The 16,993-nt window shown below is 40.2% G+C and overlaps 1 protein-coding gene across 1 annotated transcript in view; it reads left to right on the top strand.

Moving 5' to 3' along the window:
• The window catches only part of AGBL1 (AGBL carboxypeptidase 1), a 295,756-nt gene that overhangs the window by 76,609 nt on the left and 202,154 nt on the right, over window positions 1-16,993 (top strand). Inside the window, exons 14-17 of the mRNA XM_087743738.1 lie at window positions 217-365; window positions 3,713-3,800; window positions 11,837-11,981; window positions 15,232-15,385. Coding sequence (XP_087599864.1) covers window positions 217-365; window positions 3,713-3,800; window positions 11,837-11,981; window positions 15,232-15,385 — 536 coding nt within the window. The remainder of the gene's footprint in view (window positions 1-216; window positions 366-3,712; window positions 3,801-11,836; window positions 11,982-15,231; window positions 15,386-16,993) is intronic.

Here is a 16,993-nt window from a genome sequence, read left to right as displayed (position 1 = left end):
GTGACAGGAGCGAGGAAACAGAGCTCAAAATGTTTTGACGTCACTAACATAGTGTGAGTATTTAATGATGTGTTTGGGTATTGCTAGTTTGATGGTGTTCTTTGACACTCTTAGGATATTAATGAATTTGATTGTATAGCCCGCTGTCCTCAGTGGGTTCAGTGGCAGACTGGTGGGATGTTCATGGCCACCATTTTTTCTGTTTTTCCTTTACAGGTTTGAGTATGACTTAATTATGAATGCAGATGTGAACAGCGACCAGCATCACCAGTGGTTCTACTTTGAAGTCCGTGGCATGAAATTGGCAGTTCCCTATCGCTTCAACATTATCAACTGTGAGAAGTTCAATAGCCAATTTAATTACGGTACGAGTCTTTGGGGAATTGGGGTGGGTAGTCTTCTGTTCACAAGAACATCTTTCTAATGCCATAAAGTTTTCATACTTTCCATGTCTATAAGTGAGACTGTAAGTTTAATCTTATCTGCCCTGAAATCCACTGAAAGAGTTACTTTAGATTTGTCAAAGGACCTTTCTCTATCCTCAGGAGGACTGAGGAGTAAGCTGAATATCAAGACCTGGGAGAGGATTTTTGGGAAAAAAAAATGTCATTGTTCTGTGTTTAGAGACCAGAACTGAGGAAGAATGGGAGGGGGGGGGGGCGGGGCGGGAGGGAAAGATGATCTGTTGGAAAGGAATGAGCAGCATAGGACTGGAAAATGCTTCTAAGATTTAAATATATGTAGATAATCCTGAAACAAATATTCATGATTCTTTGGGCTTATCCAGAAAGACACATCTGCCTTCAGACCTGCTGAGACTTCTGCTGATATTAATGATAAAAAAAGTTTCTGTTCCTTGCTGTCCTTGAGCTCCTGTCATAGTCTGTGGTTCAGAAGGAAGGTGGCATTGCCCAGAAATAGGCAGGGCAAATCCCAGCTTTCAATGCTCTTTTTAGAAGAGAAATTTTCTTCTGCATAGAGTCTGTGGGTTGCATTCTTAGCTGGCATAGGCTGGGTTTTTTTTATTTGTTTCCAGGGAGATGTGTTAATTTACACCAGCTCAAGACCTAACTCGGAATGTTTAATAAGCCCTTAATATCAGACTTTGCATTCCTCTGAAGCCCTGTGGATACAGCCTTCGATATCACCAGGAGAACTCTCTCAGGATCAATGTACCTAAAACAAATAGCACTAGGAGCTGGAATGACTTGTCACTTGCATTTCTGAAACTGGCTGGATGAGTGGCATAATGAATTATAAGGCATTTGCTCTTTAACCCTAAGGGCTGGAGTTCAAGTATTCGTATAGATCCCAAATGAAAATGAATTTTTTTTTTTTTTTTTTTTTTTTTGTCATCTTATGCTGCTTCCCTGAATTACCAAACAATTCAGTGTGGTGTGTCTGGTAGCAGCCTGAAAATGAAGTATGTTGAGGTCCTACTGTAAAACCCAATACGGCCTCTGATACAGCCACAGCTACTGATACAGTAGCTTCATAACTATAGATTCTGGGTATTATTGGTGGAAGGTTGCTTGTTATCTGATAGTTTGGCTGTTGTCAGCATTTATAATCTCATTTTGTGCACCTGAAATTGTGCGTGACTCACATGTTCAAGTGTGTAATGAAAAATACATTTGGAAGAAAAATGTGAAAATACCATCTGGTGTAAGGAGGGAGGCTAAGCCACGGCTTGCTTTTGTATGGCTTGTATGTGGGATTGGCTGTTAAAGCAACTCTGTGCGTTACTTCTGCTTTGAGAGGGCAGTGAAGCTCTAGCTTATCTGGCTTGGCTGAATGAGGCTCACTATCCCTTGCAGCACATGCATAATATTTAGACGCTGTTAGTAAGAGATGCTGTTTATTTGCTACATTCCCTCTGCACTTTCCTGGGCTAGTGTCCATGCTATAATACTAAAAGCTTCCAGTTATGATGTAGTGCCAAAGTGCCATGGGTGGCAATACTTTACACCTCCTGGTTACTGAACTGTGTTGATTTTTCTCTTCCCTTTTGCTGTTGGTTAGATGACACTGTGTAACTTTCAAATCAGCAGACAGGATATTTAATAAAATAGTTGTGACCAGGAGCAGAGCAAGTCAGGAAGTGCAGCCTTCCAGCTCTCTCTTTCCCCCTTTTCCCGTGGTAGAATAAATTAGTGAAAATAATGGGTTTTCGTCAGAACCCTGAATTGTGTTTGTTTTCTAAAACAGAATGTTTCCATAGGGAAAAGTAGAAAGGAAAAACTGATATTTTAATTTTTTTTAATTAAAATGGGATGGCAGACCAGTATCAACCATTGCTCTGAGGCAGTTTGCGTGTGTCCTTTGGACTCAGAGAAGGGCAGGAGCTGGCATTTGCGATGCTGAGAGCACCGCAGACCCTGAGCCTCACATCCCTTGTCCGATGAACTGGGCTTCTGGGCAGGCCCATGTCTCTCAAAACTCACCGTGGCCCATGTCCTGGAACCAAACACAGAATTGCTTCCCATATGTGGCTCACGGTGCTAGTTCAGGAAAAAGCAATATAGAGGTTAGTGCTACCCCACACCACAGCCAAAGGTGAGCTGGAAAGACATTTCTGCCGATACACTTGCCAGCTCTTAAAGCGCTGAAGAGTTTAACGGAGAAACCCAAAGGAAGAAGGGAAACAGAATAGCTGCTTATGGGAATATGTCATCAGTATTAATGATTTTCAAGCATCATCTCCTCCCAGCACCAGAACAGCCAAGAGAAGTCTCAAGGGGTGACTTATCAACATGCATAAATACTCGAAAGGGTGTTTTTCCCTTTCTTAAATACACTTTCACAGAAGTGCCGCCAGTATCATTGCTGGGCTCAGCTGTGGCTGTGTTGGGTCCACTGGAGCTGGCTGGCACCACCCTGGGGCAGAGGCCACCCCTGCAGTCCCCAGCCGCCAGCACCTTGCCAGGGACACCCCATGCAGAAAGCTTTGCTGGTGAGGGCAGGATCCTTACTGTACCTGTAAAAGAGCAGGCAGGAGTAGGCGGTGTAATAGAGCAAAGGAATTTGATACAAAAACTGCCTGCAGATGGGCTGGCTTCATGGAGCTGTGAGTAATGTATACGCATCTCAGATCAGAGAAAGCCTCGTACCTTGGGGCATGAAATGGTAATATTTTAGAGGTCAGGAAGAAGTCATCTTCTGGTATAATACAGTACAAAGATGAATGCTATTGTTATCAGCATTTATGACACAGAGGTATTATTTAGGTCTAATGGCAAGCTTAAAACCTTCTTCTAGATTTGCTTGCTACTTTCTGAAGGTACAGTACTGGATGCACCATGGATCTCTAATGCTGTGGTAGGATTAAGGATTCAATAATGGTGCAGCCAAGCATAAAATATTGGACTAACCAAATTACTGATCTTGTTGATACCTCGATTCCTATTCTTTTCTTTCCTTTCCTCTGTTTGTAAACAGAGCGGCTTGAAGTCCTCCTTTGCAAAGGCCTGTCAGATAATTTATTTTCAAATGAACTCCATTCAGCTCATTTCTTCTGGAGGTGCTTTTTGTACAGACATGGCTATATCGGAACAAAGCATGGGGCTTTGGGAAATGTATTTACTTTGCACAAACAATCTGCAGAGAGAGCACAGACAAAATAATGATGCTTTTTGTTTAGCCTTTTCCTCCCCATCCCTGTCTTTTCCAGCCAGGGAAGTCATGTCACTTGAAACTGTCTTATTTTATGTAGGCATGCAGCTGGTCATGTATTCAGTGAAGGAAGCTCTCCAGGGCAGGCCTCGCTGGCTTCGGGCGGGCCATGATATCTGCTACTACAAGTAAGTGCATTTTTGGTGAATAATTTGTTGCTTCCTTTCTCCTCTGTTCCTCTCCTATTAACTGTATTGATGTTGTTAACCTTTGACCACCAGTGCTACCTGTTTCAAATGTCTCTAAACTGGTACTAGTTCAATGTGTTATGTGCTTCCAGCTTGAGGAAACAGCTACAAATGAGATCTCTATATTAGATGCCTGGGGAGAAACAGGGCACGTGCAGAATTCACTTCCACAGGAGGAAGGAGGAGGAAAGGGAATGGAGGATGTTCAAAGCTTGCTGATGCAGCCAGGAATACAAGGAAGCATAACCCACAAAGGTAGTGTTGTTGGCTTTTTCCCCTGTGGGGAAGAAATGAGCTAGATGGAATCATTGTTTTTATTTTGCATACATCAACTTTTCTAAGAGACGTAGGAGCTGAGGGGCTCGAGAAGGGTTAGCATATACATAGGGAGCATGTGCATACACATACGCACTATGTACACCTATATATATATATATAGGTAGAAATAGACATATCCAAATACACATTTATTTATTTGTTTGTGAATCTATCTCTATACCTTAGTATCTTCACCAGCTTCCCTTCTCTGCAAAGCTGGAACTCAAGTCCTAGAAGGCAAACTGCTCTATGGACCACACTTATGGGCACCATGGTACTGTTTATAGATCTTGTCCTGATAGCAGAAACAGTAGGGATTAGCCTTACTGTTGTATAGGAACTTTTATCTTTCTACTGGGGCCAGGCAACAGTGGTATAAAGGAGCTCTGAGAAGCTCAGGGCTGCTATTTATGCAAGTTCCCCATTTCAGGCTATTTCTGGAGCGTGTCAGTGCCTCAGAAGAAAAACACTAGATTAGTCTCATCTTTAACTTACATCTAGGTTGGAGCTTGACTCATGTGAGAAACATTCTCACCCAGGTATCTCATTTTCATGCAGAAAACTGATCCATGATTCATTCTGATTATTACAGTCAAAGGAGACAAGTGCAGAGCTTTGGGTTTCAGTAGGTTGAATGAACCCTGCTTTACTTTCTCAAGCTTCCAAAATGTTATCCACAAGACATTAATTAATTATTTTAAAAATAATGATTGAAAGGATTTTCAGGCCTAGGATAATTGGTATGTTTTAGATTAGAAAATCTGGGCAGGGTTGAAGGCTGGGGGACAGAATAGAACAAGTAGGAAAATTACAGGTATGAGTAAATGCATTTGGTTGAGTGCCTGTGAGTGGGATGTCTGGGAATGATGCACCCTGGGGTGGTGCGAGCAGGAAGAGGAGCCTTGCACTGGAAAAAGCGGTTGTATGTTGAGGATGAACTGGTAGACCGTTAATGGTGAAGTTCACATACTTTTTAACAAAATACTGCAGCATTTGGTGTTAACTATTTTATCCTGGCCTTACCTGTCATGACCTGAAGGCTGGGGCTGAGAATGCTCAAGTGACAAATTTTCCCCCCCTTTTTTTTTTGTTGTTGTTCTTTTAATTATTTTTTTCTGTCATGATTTCTGTTCACCAGTTTGCATCACCAAAATGCCTCAGTGTCTCAGGACTCTATGGATACTTCATTAGGCACTGTATAAACAATCAAAAGTCTAGTCCTTGCCCATAATACCTTGCAGTTGAAGCATAGGACTTGGGCTACCCAATGACTGTAGATGGGCAGGGAAATACAAGAAAACAAAAGGTGTTAACACAATAAACAATAATGATAACTGTCTGGCATGGTAAGTTGTGCTCTCAGGACAGAGCTGAACTTTTCTGATGTCCTCAGTGGTACTCCTTTCTTCATGAACTCATGTGCTGAGGCTCATTTTGGAAACTGATGTGAAGCAACGGGCTTTCTCTTTGTAAGAAATTGTATTTGTGTTGTAGTTCACGGTTTTGCTGTTAGGTTCAGAGGTGGCTATGTTCACAAGTGGATTTGATGAGACAATAAACCCAAACAATGACAGTGGGTTGCCTTCCAGAAGTAGCAGAGCCTCAAACGTGTGTTGATATAAAAAAAAATTCCAAGGCATCCTAAATATATGTTGTAATCTCTTTTAACTCTTTTTTTTTTTTTTTTTTTTTTTTCCTTCTTTTGGGGGGCAGTGGGGCAGGGCTGAAGGCTCAGGTTATCCTCTCTCAACCTGGCATCCTGTCTGTAGCAATTTGAGTAGCTATTTTATTTTGTTCTGAGTACTCTTCAGTAACCTTTATTCACCCAACCTTTTCTACCTCAAGAGCTAATGTACTGTGGTGCAGTGGCTTCCCTCTGCATGCCTGTAACCTCTGGCTTCTGTGAGTATGGGCTTCTGGTGGGGCAAACTTTATGCACTGATTACCATAGCAGTGTCTTCTCATGTCACTAATGAGGCAGTTATTGTGCAGTGATCAAACAGCAGCTGACTTCCGAGATTAAGCCATGATTGTACAATTAAGCTTGTAATCAGATTCTTCTTCAGAATATGTGAGAGAGTGGAGTTTTATTGATTTGGAGTATTCTGTGTTTTCTAACTGTACGTTGAATTATATGTTAACATATTCATCTAGGATAACTACTTGTTGTCTCTCATTTACTGTTTATTCCAGGTTTAAACATGTTTTTCTACATACAAGAATGCACATACAGACACATATATGCATTTTCACCTCTACTGAAACTCTAATCTTTTTGTTTCGATGATTATAGAAGAGATTCCCAGTCATGAGAAGTCATATGTGGGAGGGAATATGAAGAAAGTATGTTTGGGGTTGCTCAGACTTTGGCTCAGAATAGGAGGAGATGGGATTGCTATAGTGATATCACGCTGCTTGTGTTTTGGGGAAAGAGCTTGCTTCATTTCCATTCACCCTGATCACAGGTATCTTGGGGTGGGACCGGCACATTTTGAAGGGAACCTCATCTAATTACTTTTACCAGGAGTTATTCATAAATATGGGAAAAGAGTGACATACTTAGAAAAATAAAGAGAAACTCAAAGATGCCATTAATTGCTTTTGCAGCAGGGCTCTTATTGGGAGCAACCTCTGAGCTGCAGGACAGTGGGAGGAAAGGCACATTTGCAAGATGTCTGGGTGATGCACGTTGGCTGATCTTTGCTGACATTCATCTTCACTGAAGATGGGATAGTTCACTCATAAAGATGAATGTTGTGGCACAGCTCTGTCATCGCATACCTTTCCCATATGTCTCATGAGACTTTTTATGGTACGGAGAATATTAGCAGTGCTCTTGTCAAAAGGAAGCTGAGTGACACTTCTGCTCTATTTTATTGCCTCTCTGTGAAGTGACAGGATACACCCATGATAAACACAGTTGCAGTTACTATAAGATCATCTAACTCACTTGCTGTCTTGGCAGCTTTTATGAGCTGAATAATATTCCTTTCCAGCAAATTATTTAAGGAACAATGGCAGCATGCTGAATGGTGAGAATGTGCTTGTGCCTTTGGTTTTGTGAGCATAGCATGCTCATTCTAAGCTTATTCTCTAACCTCCAGCTTTTCCAGACAATAGTCAGTTCACAGATAGTAATGAGGTACATGGAGTGTTTTGTTCTCATGTTACTGCTAAAGACTTGTCTGTTTGGTGATCACAGCAGCGACAGAACTATGTCTTATCTTTTCTCTTCAACATCTTTATAATCGCATTAGGTGAAATCATCATCATAGCAATAGCAAGCCACCTCTCAGTTTTAATGATATCTACAAGAGAGGGCTGAGACACCAGTCTCAGTCTGAGAGCACCTGACCTTTACAAATACGACTGAAGGCTTTAATAGCAAGATGGCTGTGGGAATATTCTGCTTCAACTCGGATTCTGCCTGCAATCTTGACAATAAAGATGCCTTAACATGGATTTGGCCCTCGAAAGGGAAGTTGTGTTGTGCATTTTCCAGTTTCCTATGTGGCAGATTCCAAAATAACAGCCATGCCCTGTAAATTGTTAAATACTGCTGCTTTTTGTGGTATGAACCAAGGTCTTACTAAAGCATATTGCACTTAGTAGCCACACTTAGAGATATAAGAAGGTCAGGGCATGTAAAACGAGGACACCAGACTTCAGATGGTAGAAGGATTTTGGACAAAGGGACAAATGCATCAGCAGATTAGAAGTGATAAATAGTTTACTTGCCATTTGGGCTCTGTTTTGAAATGGCCTAGAAATCTGGGATATTGATAGTTTCTTCCGCCATTTTAGTCTAAGCTGATTCTAATGCCATATTCCATCATCCACCAGTGCTTTGTACTACACTGCTGTAGACAGGAAGTCTAAAGATGAGATGACCAAGAGATGTTATTCTTGTATCGCTTAGTGCTTTTGAATTCCTGAGTTATAATCCAGATCCTTTACTGACCTGCCTGTATCTTTGGCCAAGTGGCTTCACCTGTCTGTTTCTCAGTTTCCCCATCTATAAAGGATGGAAAATTAGAGTCACTTATCTGCCACCCAAAAAATGAGAATACATAAATGGGGAACAAGTTTTAATTAGATAATGCTTGCAAAGGTCTTTTAAGCTCAAAAAATTATTGTGCAGAGTAAGTGATAAGTAGTATTATAATTATTATTAAGTAACTTTCCATCACAGCTATGCTAGAAATATACTACCTGTACATTATTTCTGAACAACAGCAAGCAAAATCGTTTAACAATTACAAAGTGACTGAAAGGCACAGTAGATACAGCTTGCATGCTGATTAAAAAACCCACAATTTTGTCTCTTATTTCCTTTCCAATAATCAGTGTATTAGTTTCTGGAGAGCATGTGAGACTTTGTGAACATTTTTTGAAAGAGAACACTAATAAGGTATGTTGCTAGGGTCTTTTTATTTTTTATTATTTTTTTTTTTCTTCCTTGCTTGGTAATTTGGACTTCATGTTGGTATGGTAGAGTGTTGTGATGAAAAAGGGGTGAGGAAGAAAAACTATCAGCCTGGTGGAGGAACAAGGAGGCAATAGAGCCATCTTGGGGTGACAGCAGTAGGAGGGAGAGGGAGGCAAGGAAGAAAAATGCCTTTTTTCTTTAAGTTTCTTTTAAAAAGATTCAGAGCTACTGCATTGTATGATGGATTGTGAGGAGAGCAGGTTATACGCAGTAGGAATACATGATCATTTACACTGCTTACATATAGGTGGTTTTTCTTTTTAATGCATGAGTGAAGAATATTGAAGCCTCACAAAGCCACTTGTGAACTTCCTGTTACTACCAGATAGCTCGCTATAGATTGAAGCAGATGTCAAGAAGTGATTCAAAAGTCTGGAAATATTGGTTCTGAGTGGGCAGTTTGCTGGAACTGCAGAGGTGCTTGAAACAAGAATGTTATGTGCTGCTAAGCAGTTCAGTGAGAGTGCTGTGCATTGGTACCCTCAGGATCATGCGATCTGAGCACTGTCAGGAGTAAGGACCATTGACTACCAGCGTAGCATCAAGGTCAAAAGTATCTGGTGGTACAAAACCTCTGGGTTAAGTGGCATTTTAGACAGGAGAGAGATTTATGGCTGCGCAATTACAGACTATTGAGGGAGAAGCCTTTACTGGAGCATTAGGGACAGGTGGGAATGCTTTCCCCAATGTGTATGTAAGATATTTAGGCAGTATCTGCCCACAAAGATCTGCTTCTTCCCACACCTCTGACTACAAATGTGAATTTGGAGGGGAGGACTCAGAATATCTCAGCACTTTGTGACAGTTCTTTATGAATAAAGTCATCTAACCATCCAAGTGACTCTGAATATAATAGAGACTATGGAGATGAGTATTTTCCTTATGCACTATACAAGAAATGGTTCTTAATTATCCTTCACTGTCAAAATTAACAGCAACTAGATTAAATGTCATTGTCCTGACTTAAAGGGGAAAAAAAAAGGAAGACTTGAATCCTGGACTGACTCAAATACATACATAATAGCTAAGTAGATGTTTCTCTATTTGTGGGATCATTGCATTTTTTTTTTTCCTCCGAGTCTCCTTGTCCAATATTAAGGTGGTTTATTTGCAAAAGAAATGTTGGGGTGAAGGGTTCAGCTAAGAATAAAATTATAGGCTTTTCAGTTTGCCACTGTGACTCAGTGTTCCTGTACTACCTATTGATCCAGTCAGTATCACTCACCCCACATGTTCCTAACTATTAAATTCAGGTGAAAACCCAGCAGCGTTGTATTGTGTCTTCTTTATGAAAAAGAGCTGATTATTTTGGAGAATTTGACAAGAATAATTATCTTTTCTCTCCACCCCTTTGAATAAAAATGATCATCAGCAAAATAAACTAGTATTGTAAATTTCAGGAGCTGAAATTGCATCTTTTGGTTCCCTCTTCTGTTTTGCATTTTAATGCAACATTGATGACAACATTTGTCAAAGAAACCTCACAGTCCTTCAGAATCAGAAGGTTTGGCAACAGCATAATTGGTGGATTGTGGAAAAATATTGTTTGCAATGTGTTTATGGATGCGATTTGCTGTGAGGCTTCTCCCTAAAGTGCATGAATTGTCTCTTCATCTCTGCCAAAAGGAAACTTTCTTACTTAGCCTAAAGTCATTTCTTTATCGGTGTTAAGTCTCCTGCAAAACATCTGGTCCTGGGACTAGATTGAGAAGCTCACTTTAGGATTTTTTTTGTAGTTTTAAACAAAGGGAGTGTCTAGTAGACCTTGATGACCCTGACCGGCCTCACCCTGGGCCCCCACCCAGAGCCTCTGCCCCTTGGGCCCAGGGGCTCTGTTTAAGGTCTGTCCTGGCCACTTAGTCCCTGTCTGAGCTCTGTTGTAGTAAGCCTCCAGCTCAGTCACTACTGGGTCTGTGCTTTGCTATGAACTCTGGTGATCTGGATCCTGACCCATGGACAGACCTCCTGACTTGACCCAGACCTGCCTTATCACCACAAACTTGTCTAATGATCTGGGTGCATGGTTGAACCTGTCTGCTCCCCCCAGCCTAGGCATGACCTGCTCTGGTACTGTGGGAGGGGACCCTGGCTGGTGAGACCCCTGCTCTCCTGGCTTCCATATCAAACTCGGCTCCCCATCTTTTAGGGAGCAACTGGTCCTCGCTGCTTCCTGACAGGGAGATGCTCAAGTCTTTGAAAAGGAGGGATCCAAAAGAGAGGATATTTTGTTGGGTAGCTCACAACCTGCAAATCTGTATGAGGTTGCTTCTCCTCTGTGTGCAGTCTCTACCCAAACCCACTCTCATCCTCTGTGTGCTCAGGAAAGAGCCTGTGATGATATTTGAAATATTTTCATGTATGTCTTTTTTTTTTTTTTTTTTTTTTTTTTGATTTCTGGAATATCCCTTTTCTTCCTGTGGTGCAACTGAATCGTCGGTTTGGTAGGGTATTTGTATTTTCTAAATCTCCAGGCTTTCACAGAATATTTTCACGTGGCATTGTTCAGGGCTATGAATAGCTACTTGCATCTCTGAGCAAGATAACTCAGATGTTGGAAGCAACACAGCAGTGTCAGCTGAATGCATTAGTTTAAATATGTCTGGACTGTGCTATATGAACTAGTATTAGCTGGCTTCTTATTTGCACCTTCACAAAATGAAACAAACTTATTTCCTGATGAGAGTACTCCCATCTATCAGCAGCACATGACTAGATGCGACTGGCTGTGCCCAGTACTGCCACACACAAGTTCTGCCTCTTAACTCCCTGCTGATCTCCGTGTACTGCGTGAATCCCCAGGCACCCTTGAATCTGGTGTACCACCTTGGTTAGTGGTGCGTACCATCATGATCCTGTTTGCATCCCTGTCTAGTGGAGTCATGGTTTCTCTAACTTTCCTTCTTTCATATAGCCGTAGATGCGTTGCTGTGTTAATGGTGTTGTTTAGTACTGTCTTATATTTTTGTACCTGTTCATTGCTAGGATTGGATTGATTGTACTTGTACGGGTCTTCCCTAATCTTGGTGCAATGACTGGTTGAATTGAGCTCATCTACAGCATGACGTGAAAACTCATTCAGAGTAGACACTTCTCTGAATGCTTAGTTCTTTCATGACTGCTCCAAATGTGCATCTGGAAGTGATAACCATTTACTTCCCTCTTTCCCCAGAAACCACTACCGCTGCAGCACAGCTGCAGGAGGAGGCACAAGAGGAAGATGCTACTACACACTCACCTTCAGCATCAATTTCCCTCACAAAGATGATGTCTGCTATTTGGCCTACCATTACCCCTACACTTACTCCACAATGATGGTAATACTGATATGTCCACCTAGATAAGCTAATGGGCCTGACAGTTTGGAGCTGCCTTGGGTATGAGATTTTGAGATAGCATAGAGACATTTCTGTGTTGGATAAGCTGAGGTACAAACCATTAGTGCTTATACTAGTTAGAAAGTAATGCAAACCAAAGATATCTCCATTTGCTTGGGGTGAGAAGCAGGGGGCTAAAGATAATGGCAAGTCAGAAGTGAAAGCTGGCTGCTCCTTCTCCTGACAGAAGGTAACAGCTCAGCTTTCAGGGCTACACCCAGCAATACCACAGTGCTGGACCTCATGTGAATGTTTTGTCAGCTGTTTCCTCTGTGCCAGCTGGAGTGTTAGTAGGCATTGGTGATACCCCCACCAGTGCTGTCAGTACAGAAACCAAAAGAATATAAGTCTAAGGCATAAACTGTATTATTGAGTTGTACCAAGTTTGCTTCCTGGGGAAGGATTTGTTTTCTACAGTCTTTTCTGGCCAGGGGTGGATGGTAAGGGAATTTTCTGGGAAATGCATCTATTGTGCTTTCTCTATGATTGATGTAGGAGAGCCCAAGGTCTGAAAAAAAGGTAGGCTAAAAGAAAGGAAATGAATGGTTCTGGGAGTAGCTTTGCTTTGTTGTTAAAGATGAGAAAGATGTTACTGAAAAAGAAGACATACAGTTCCAGTAGATCAGTTCCCCTTCTTTCTCCCCCCAGTTCACATTGTCAGTACTTTTTGTGGGCAATAAATGCTGGTGTGGGTTGAGTAAGTTTGAGCTCACTCTATTTTTTTACAATGGTATCAGTTTGCTATTACTAGATGTGAAAGACTATGCTTTCAAGGGAGGCAATGTCATTTTCCAGTTACTAGCCGTGCTGGTCAGCATGCCAGCATAGTTAGGCTTAGATTAATTCCTGCTCAAACAGTCTCTTGTCAACTGCTTTGCATCCCATTATAGATGTTCAAAGAAACTTCTTCCAGTATCTGGGAGAGGGCCAGTCAAGCCTTTACAGTTCAAAATATGCCTGCCAGCTCACTTCTCATTAGGCTTTTGGGTACCAGTTACTCCTCAAAATCAATGAGGAAGAGAGTATGCTCCAGTAGTGGGGTTTGACCTGTAGCCTCAAAGGCATGTATATACTACAGTCTGCAGGGAAAAAGACAGATGCAATACTGAAGAACTGGGTAGACTTATTCACCACCATACTTTATTACTGAAACGTAGTGCCTCATCATTATTTTATTGTTATTGATTTCTATTTTCTGCTGGCATAAAAGCAAGAGAGACTCGGAGAGTTTCCTTGCTCTGGGAATCCCTGAATATCTCACCTGCTCCTGAATGAATAGAATAGAGATGAAAAAGATGTTATTTCTAGACTTTGTAGGGCAAGTCTTGAAGTATTTCACTGTCTCTTCAAACAAGATGCTTGTTGAAGTCAAAGGGAATTTTGCCCCAGGAAAAGTTTAAATTAACTCAGACTTAGTAAGGACCATAAAGTTTGGTAAATGGGAATTATAGATGGAAAAGATTGATAGATTGTCATGTCCAGCTCTTTAGCCAAAGCAAAACTGTTGCCTCTAATAATTCTAAAAGAATTCTTTGCTTGGACTAATTTAAAATGTCAAGCGATGCAATTTACACATCTCCATGTTACTTTAATTTCCACAGTAAATAAACTAAATCAGGTTTGTGCACCAGTAGATTTCATTTTAAAGCATTTGTCTGCTGGTGAAGTATGTTGGTTTTACATATCAGTAATAAATCAAAAGTAATTACAAACCAAGGGCTCAATTAAATACATAGTGCTTTGGGGAAGAAGATAAACTTGTATATGGAGTTAGTAATTTGAAAATATTTTAAAATATCATATATATTTAATAGTTACAGGCATCTTTACAAGAATCTACATTGCAGAATACTATTTGAACTGGATGCGCTTTGCAGTTCATTACTTTTTGTCCATTAGTAATTACATTTATTTTATGAACAGTAATTTATCTATTTTTACATCACAGTGTTAATTGTTTGGCTATTTAACTGAAATCTCTGTGGCAGCTATACCCAATTAAGTTTCACTGGGTACCAGGAACATAAGTAAATTATTATATTGAGTTCTCTGTATCTATGTGAGATCCTTAGATGCATCTAATAATTGAATTTACTTTATACAGCAGTATGTTAATCGTTTTAGGACATAGATGACTGTAAATTTCAGTTCTGTGTTTGCATTCAAACAGATACTGGGAAAGCAGTCTGAAAGACAGCAAGCTCCGAGGTTTGAGGAGCAGGCGTGTCTTGTCCCATAAACATTGATTAAAATTTAGCCCTGACTTGTAAAGACAAAAAGTTATCATGTAAGGGTTGTTCAGTGAATTGGTGTGTTTTAGTTAAAGTACCATTAGGACAAGTGCACATACTGTAATATACCTATTTCTACCAATCGAGAGACAACTGGTGTTCCACAACACTTAGCAACACCCTGCGATAGGATTACTTACATTAATCTTGCTACTTGCAATTACAATGTAAACAGAGAGAACTACATGTCATCTGGTGTGTGGGTGGCAAGTGGCTATGTGTGTAATGATGCGATTAAAATTTGTTCCAAAAAGTAATTTTTTTTAAGCTGCCAATTCTTTTTCTCAAATTTCTCAAGAAGCTGTTGGACTTGAGAATTGTTTAAAACTGCCATAAACTTTGGAGGGGAGGAAGGAAGAAAAATCTCCTTTTTAAATAACTTCTTGGAAAGACGCTTTTCAAATTTCCTATTACTGATTGTACAAAATGTTGTTTCTATGAAAACTTTTTGGCTGTCTCTGATGTGTAGTTGTTCCTGAGTTTCACTGGCATGTGCTTGACAGTTAACCAGTCAGTTCTATAAATGCTCAAACCAGTGAGTTTTCTCACATTTCTACACAGTCCCTATTGAAATATAAAGAGCAGGCAGTTCTCTTTTGGACTTCATGTATGCATAGAAATTCCTTTACGCTAATAAGAAAAGCACCTAGGAACTGTTCAGGTAAAATGATGTAAGAGTAATAGTCCTCTGCACCTTCAGTGAATTGGGATGTATTCTGAATGGCTTGTGCATATTTATGGTATGTAAAAGGTGGTGATATTAACCGGCAGAAGAGAGAAGCTGGGATGTTGGCTAGAGATGAAATTAGTACCAATAATAACACACAGCTAGTGGAATAAAATCAGATTTTATAGACCATGAACTCATTTATAAATCTGCTTCCTTGCTTCTTTCTCAGTCCCATCTTGATATCCTGGAACAAAATAGGAACCCCAAGAAGGTTTACTGGAGGCAGCAGACGCTCTGCCAGACGCTAGGAGGAAATCCATGCCCATTGCTCACAATCACTGCCATGCCAGACTCTAAAAAAAGAGACGACTTGGAGCAATTCTGTAAGTAGCCAAATGAAGCGTTACAAAAGATGCTGGCGACTTGTGATCGTGTCAGCAGTGGCAATGAAATCTGTTTTGTGAATATGTTGATTTTCTTGCCTTTCTCACTTTCGAAAAAGAAATTTAAATACGGGGAATGGCCAATTACAACACTTTTTAAAATTACGGATTTACATGGAGGAGGAAGGAGAGTGGACACTATTTTTTACTTCAAATGTTTCTTTAATAATCTGAAACAATTATGCAGTTCAATATCAAATATCTCTAACAGCAAGAAACTGTGTTCAAATAACCAGTTTAAAGAGAAATTTGAAGTTTTTTATTGATGTTCCAAATTGAAATGATGTATTTATTTTGAGGTCTCAAACTTGCAAAAATAAAAGTATAAGATCACTCTTTCCCAGCTGCAGACAGCAATTGAAGTGTTCTGGTCAAATTCCAGCTCCTCCAATGTGCCTGGTAGATCCATCTGGACATAATATAGCTTCTTGCATTCTATCAGAGTCCTAACTGATGCTGTACTGTCCAATGGTAAATATTATAACTGCCATGTTATATCTAGAGGTGGTTATTTTCCATTGTGAAAGTCAAAGATTTAGACCTTCAGTGGCCTTGATTAACAAGATTAAGATATACAAGTTTCTGTAATCAACAGCAAGTGATAAGATTCTGGTTAGCATCACATTGGGTTAGCTTTGATTAGAGAGCCTAAATGACTAACTACTTATATGTAGGTTAACTTTTTTTCTTGAGTCAGTAACAAGGCATAAACAGAGTTTTTAATCTCTGCTCTTCACACATCTGTTACACAGGTTGAGAACTTCTAGGGAGTGCGGAAATTTAAATGTCTTAAAATCTTTTTGGTTGTTAAGCAAATATATATCATTATTTCACTGAGAAACTGGATGAGAAGTATCCAAAGGGATTCTGTGACACAAACCATGTTTCTCATTGCAGAATTCTCCTTTCATGGGTATGTGGTGATACATGAGTAGGACTCCTCATAACGCCCATGCTACATGCATAAACTAAAAGGAACCTCAAATGCCAGAGTTGGTGAAAATTGGTCTTTCCTGGTTCAGGTTTAGAGCACAGTGACTGCAATTATGCTGACATTACAGTGTAATCATCCTGAGCTCATACCTTTTTACTGTAATAATAATAATAATAACAATAATAATAATAAACTCCACTTGGAGTGGGTCAGTCACATGATGAGTGAATGTGCTAAACACTGAGTTTAAGCACCTTTGGCTTTGAAAGGACTTACTGAAAGGTGTGTTTTGTCATAGGAAAGCAAAAAAAAAAGCCAATTTCAAAATCTCTAGCATTTTTGTAAAATAGCATTCTTGCTTTCTGAACAACCCCACAACATGCCCAGGTCTGCAGTCAGGCAGATATGGTGATCAGGATTAAAAACTCTGGAAGAAAATCACAGGCCTGTACCAGTGGAACTAAAGCAGGAATAGTTAAGGATGCTTTTATCTTTGGTACCATACACAAGAGGGAAACATAATCGCATATAATAATAATAGGCTAGACTGTGTACTGTCTACAGTCCTTGGGGCTAGCCCTGGACTGAAACCTTATTGTGCCAGGTGTGGTACA

The sequence above is a fragment of the Nipponia nippon genome, unplaced genomic scaffold, assembly GCF_047370975.1.
Source record: "Nipponia nippon isolate SJK-2023a ecotype South Korea unplaced genomic scaffold, ASM4737097v1 scaffold_9, whole genome shotgun sequence".
NCBI classification, from domain to species: Eukaryota; Metazoa; Chordata; class Aves; order Pelecaniformes; family Threskiornithidae; genus Nipponia; species Nipponia nippon.
Note: the sequence above shows the minus strand (reverse complement) of the source record. Positions and strands in the feature narration are given on the sequence as shown.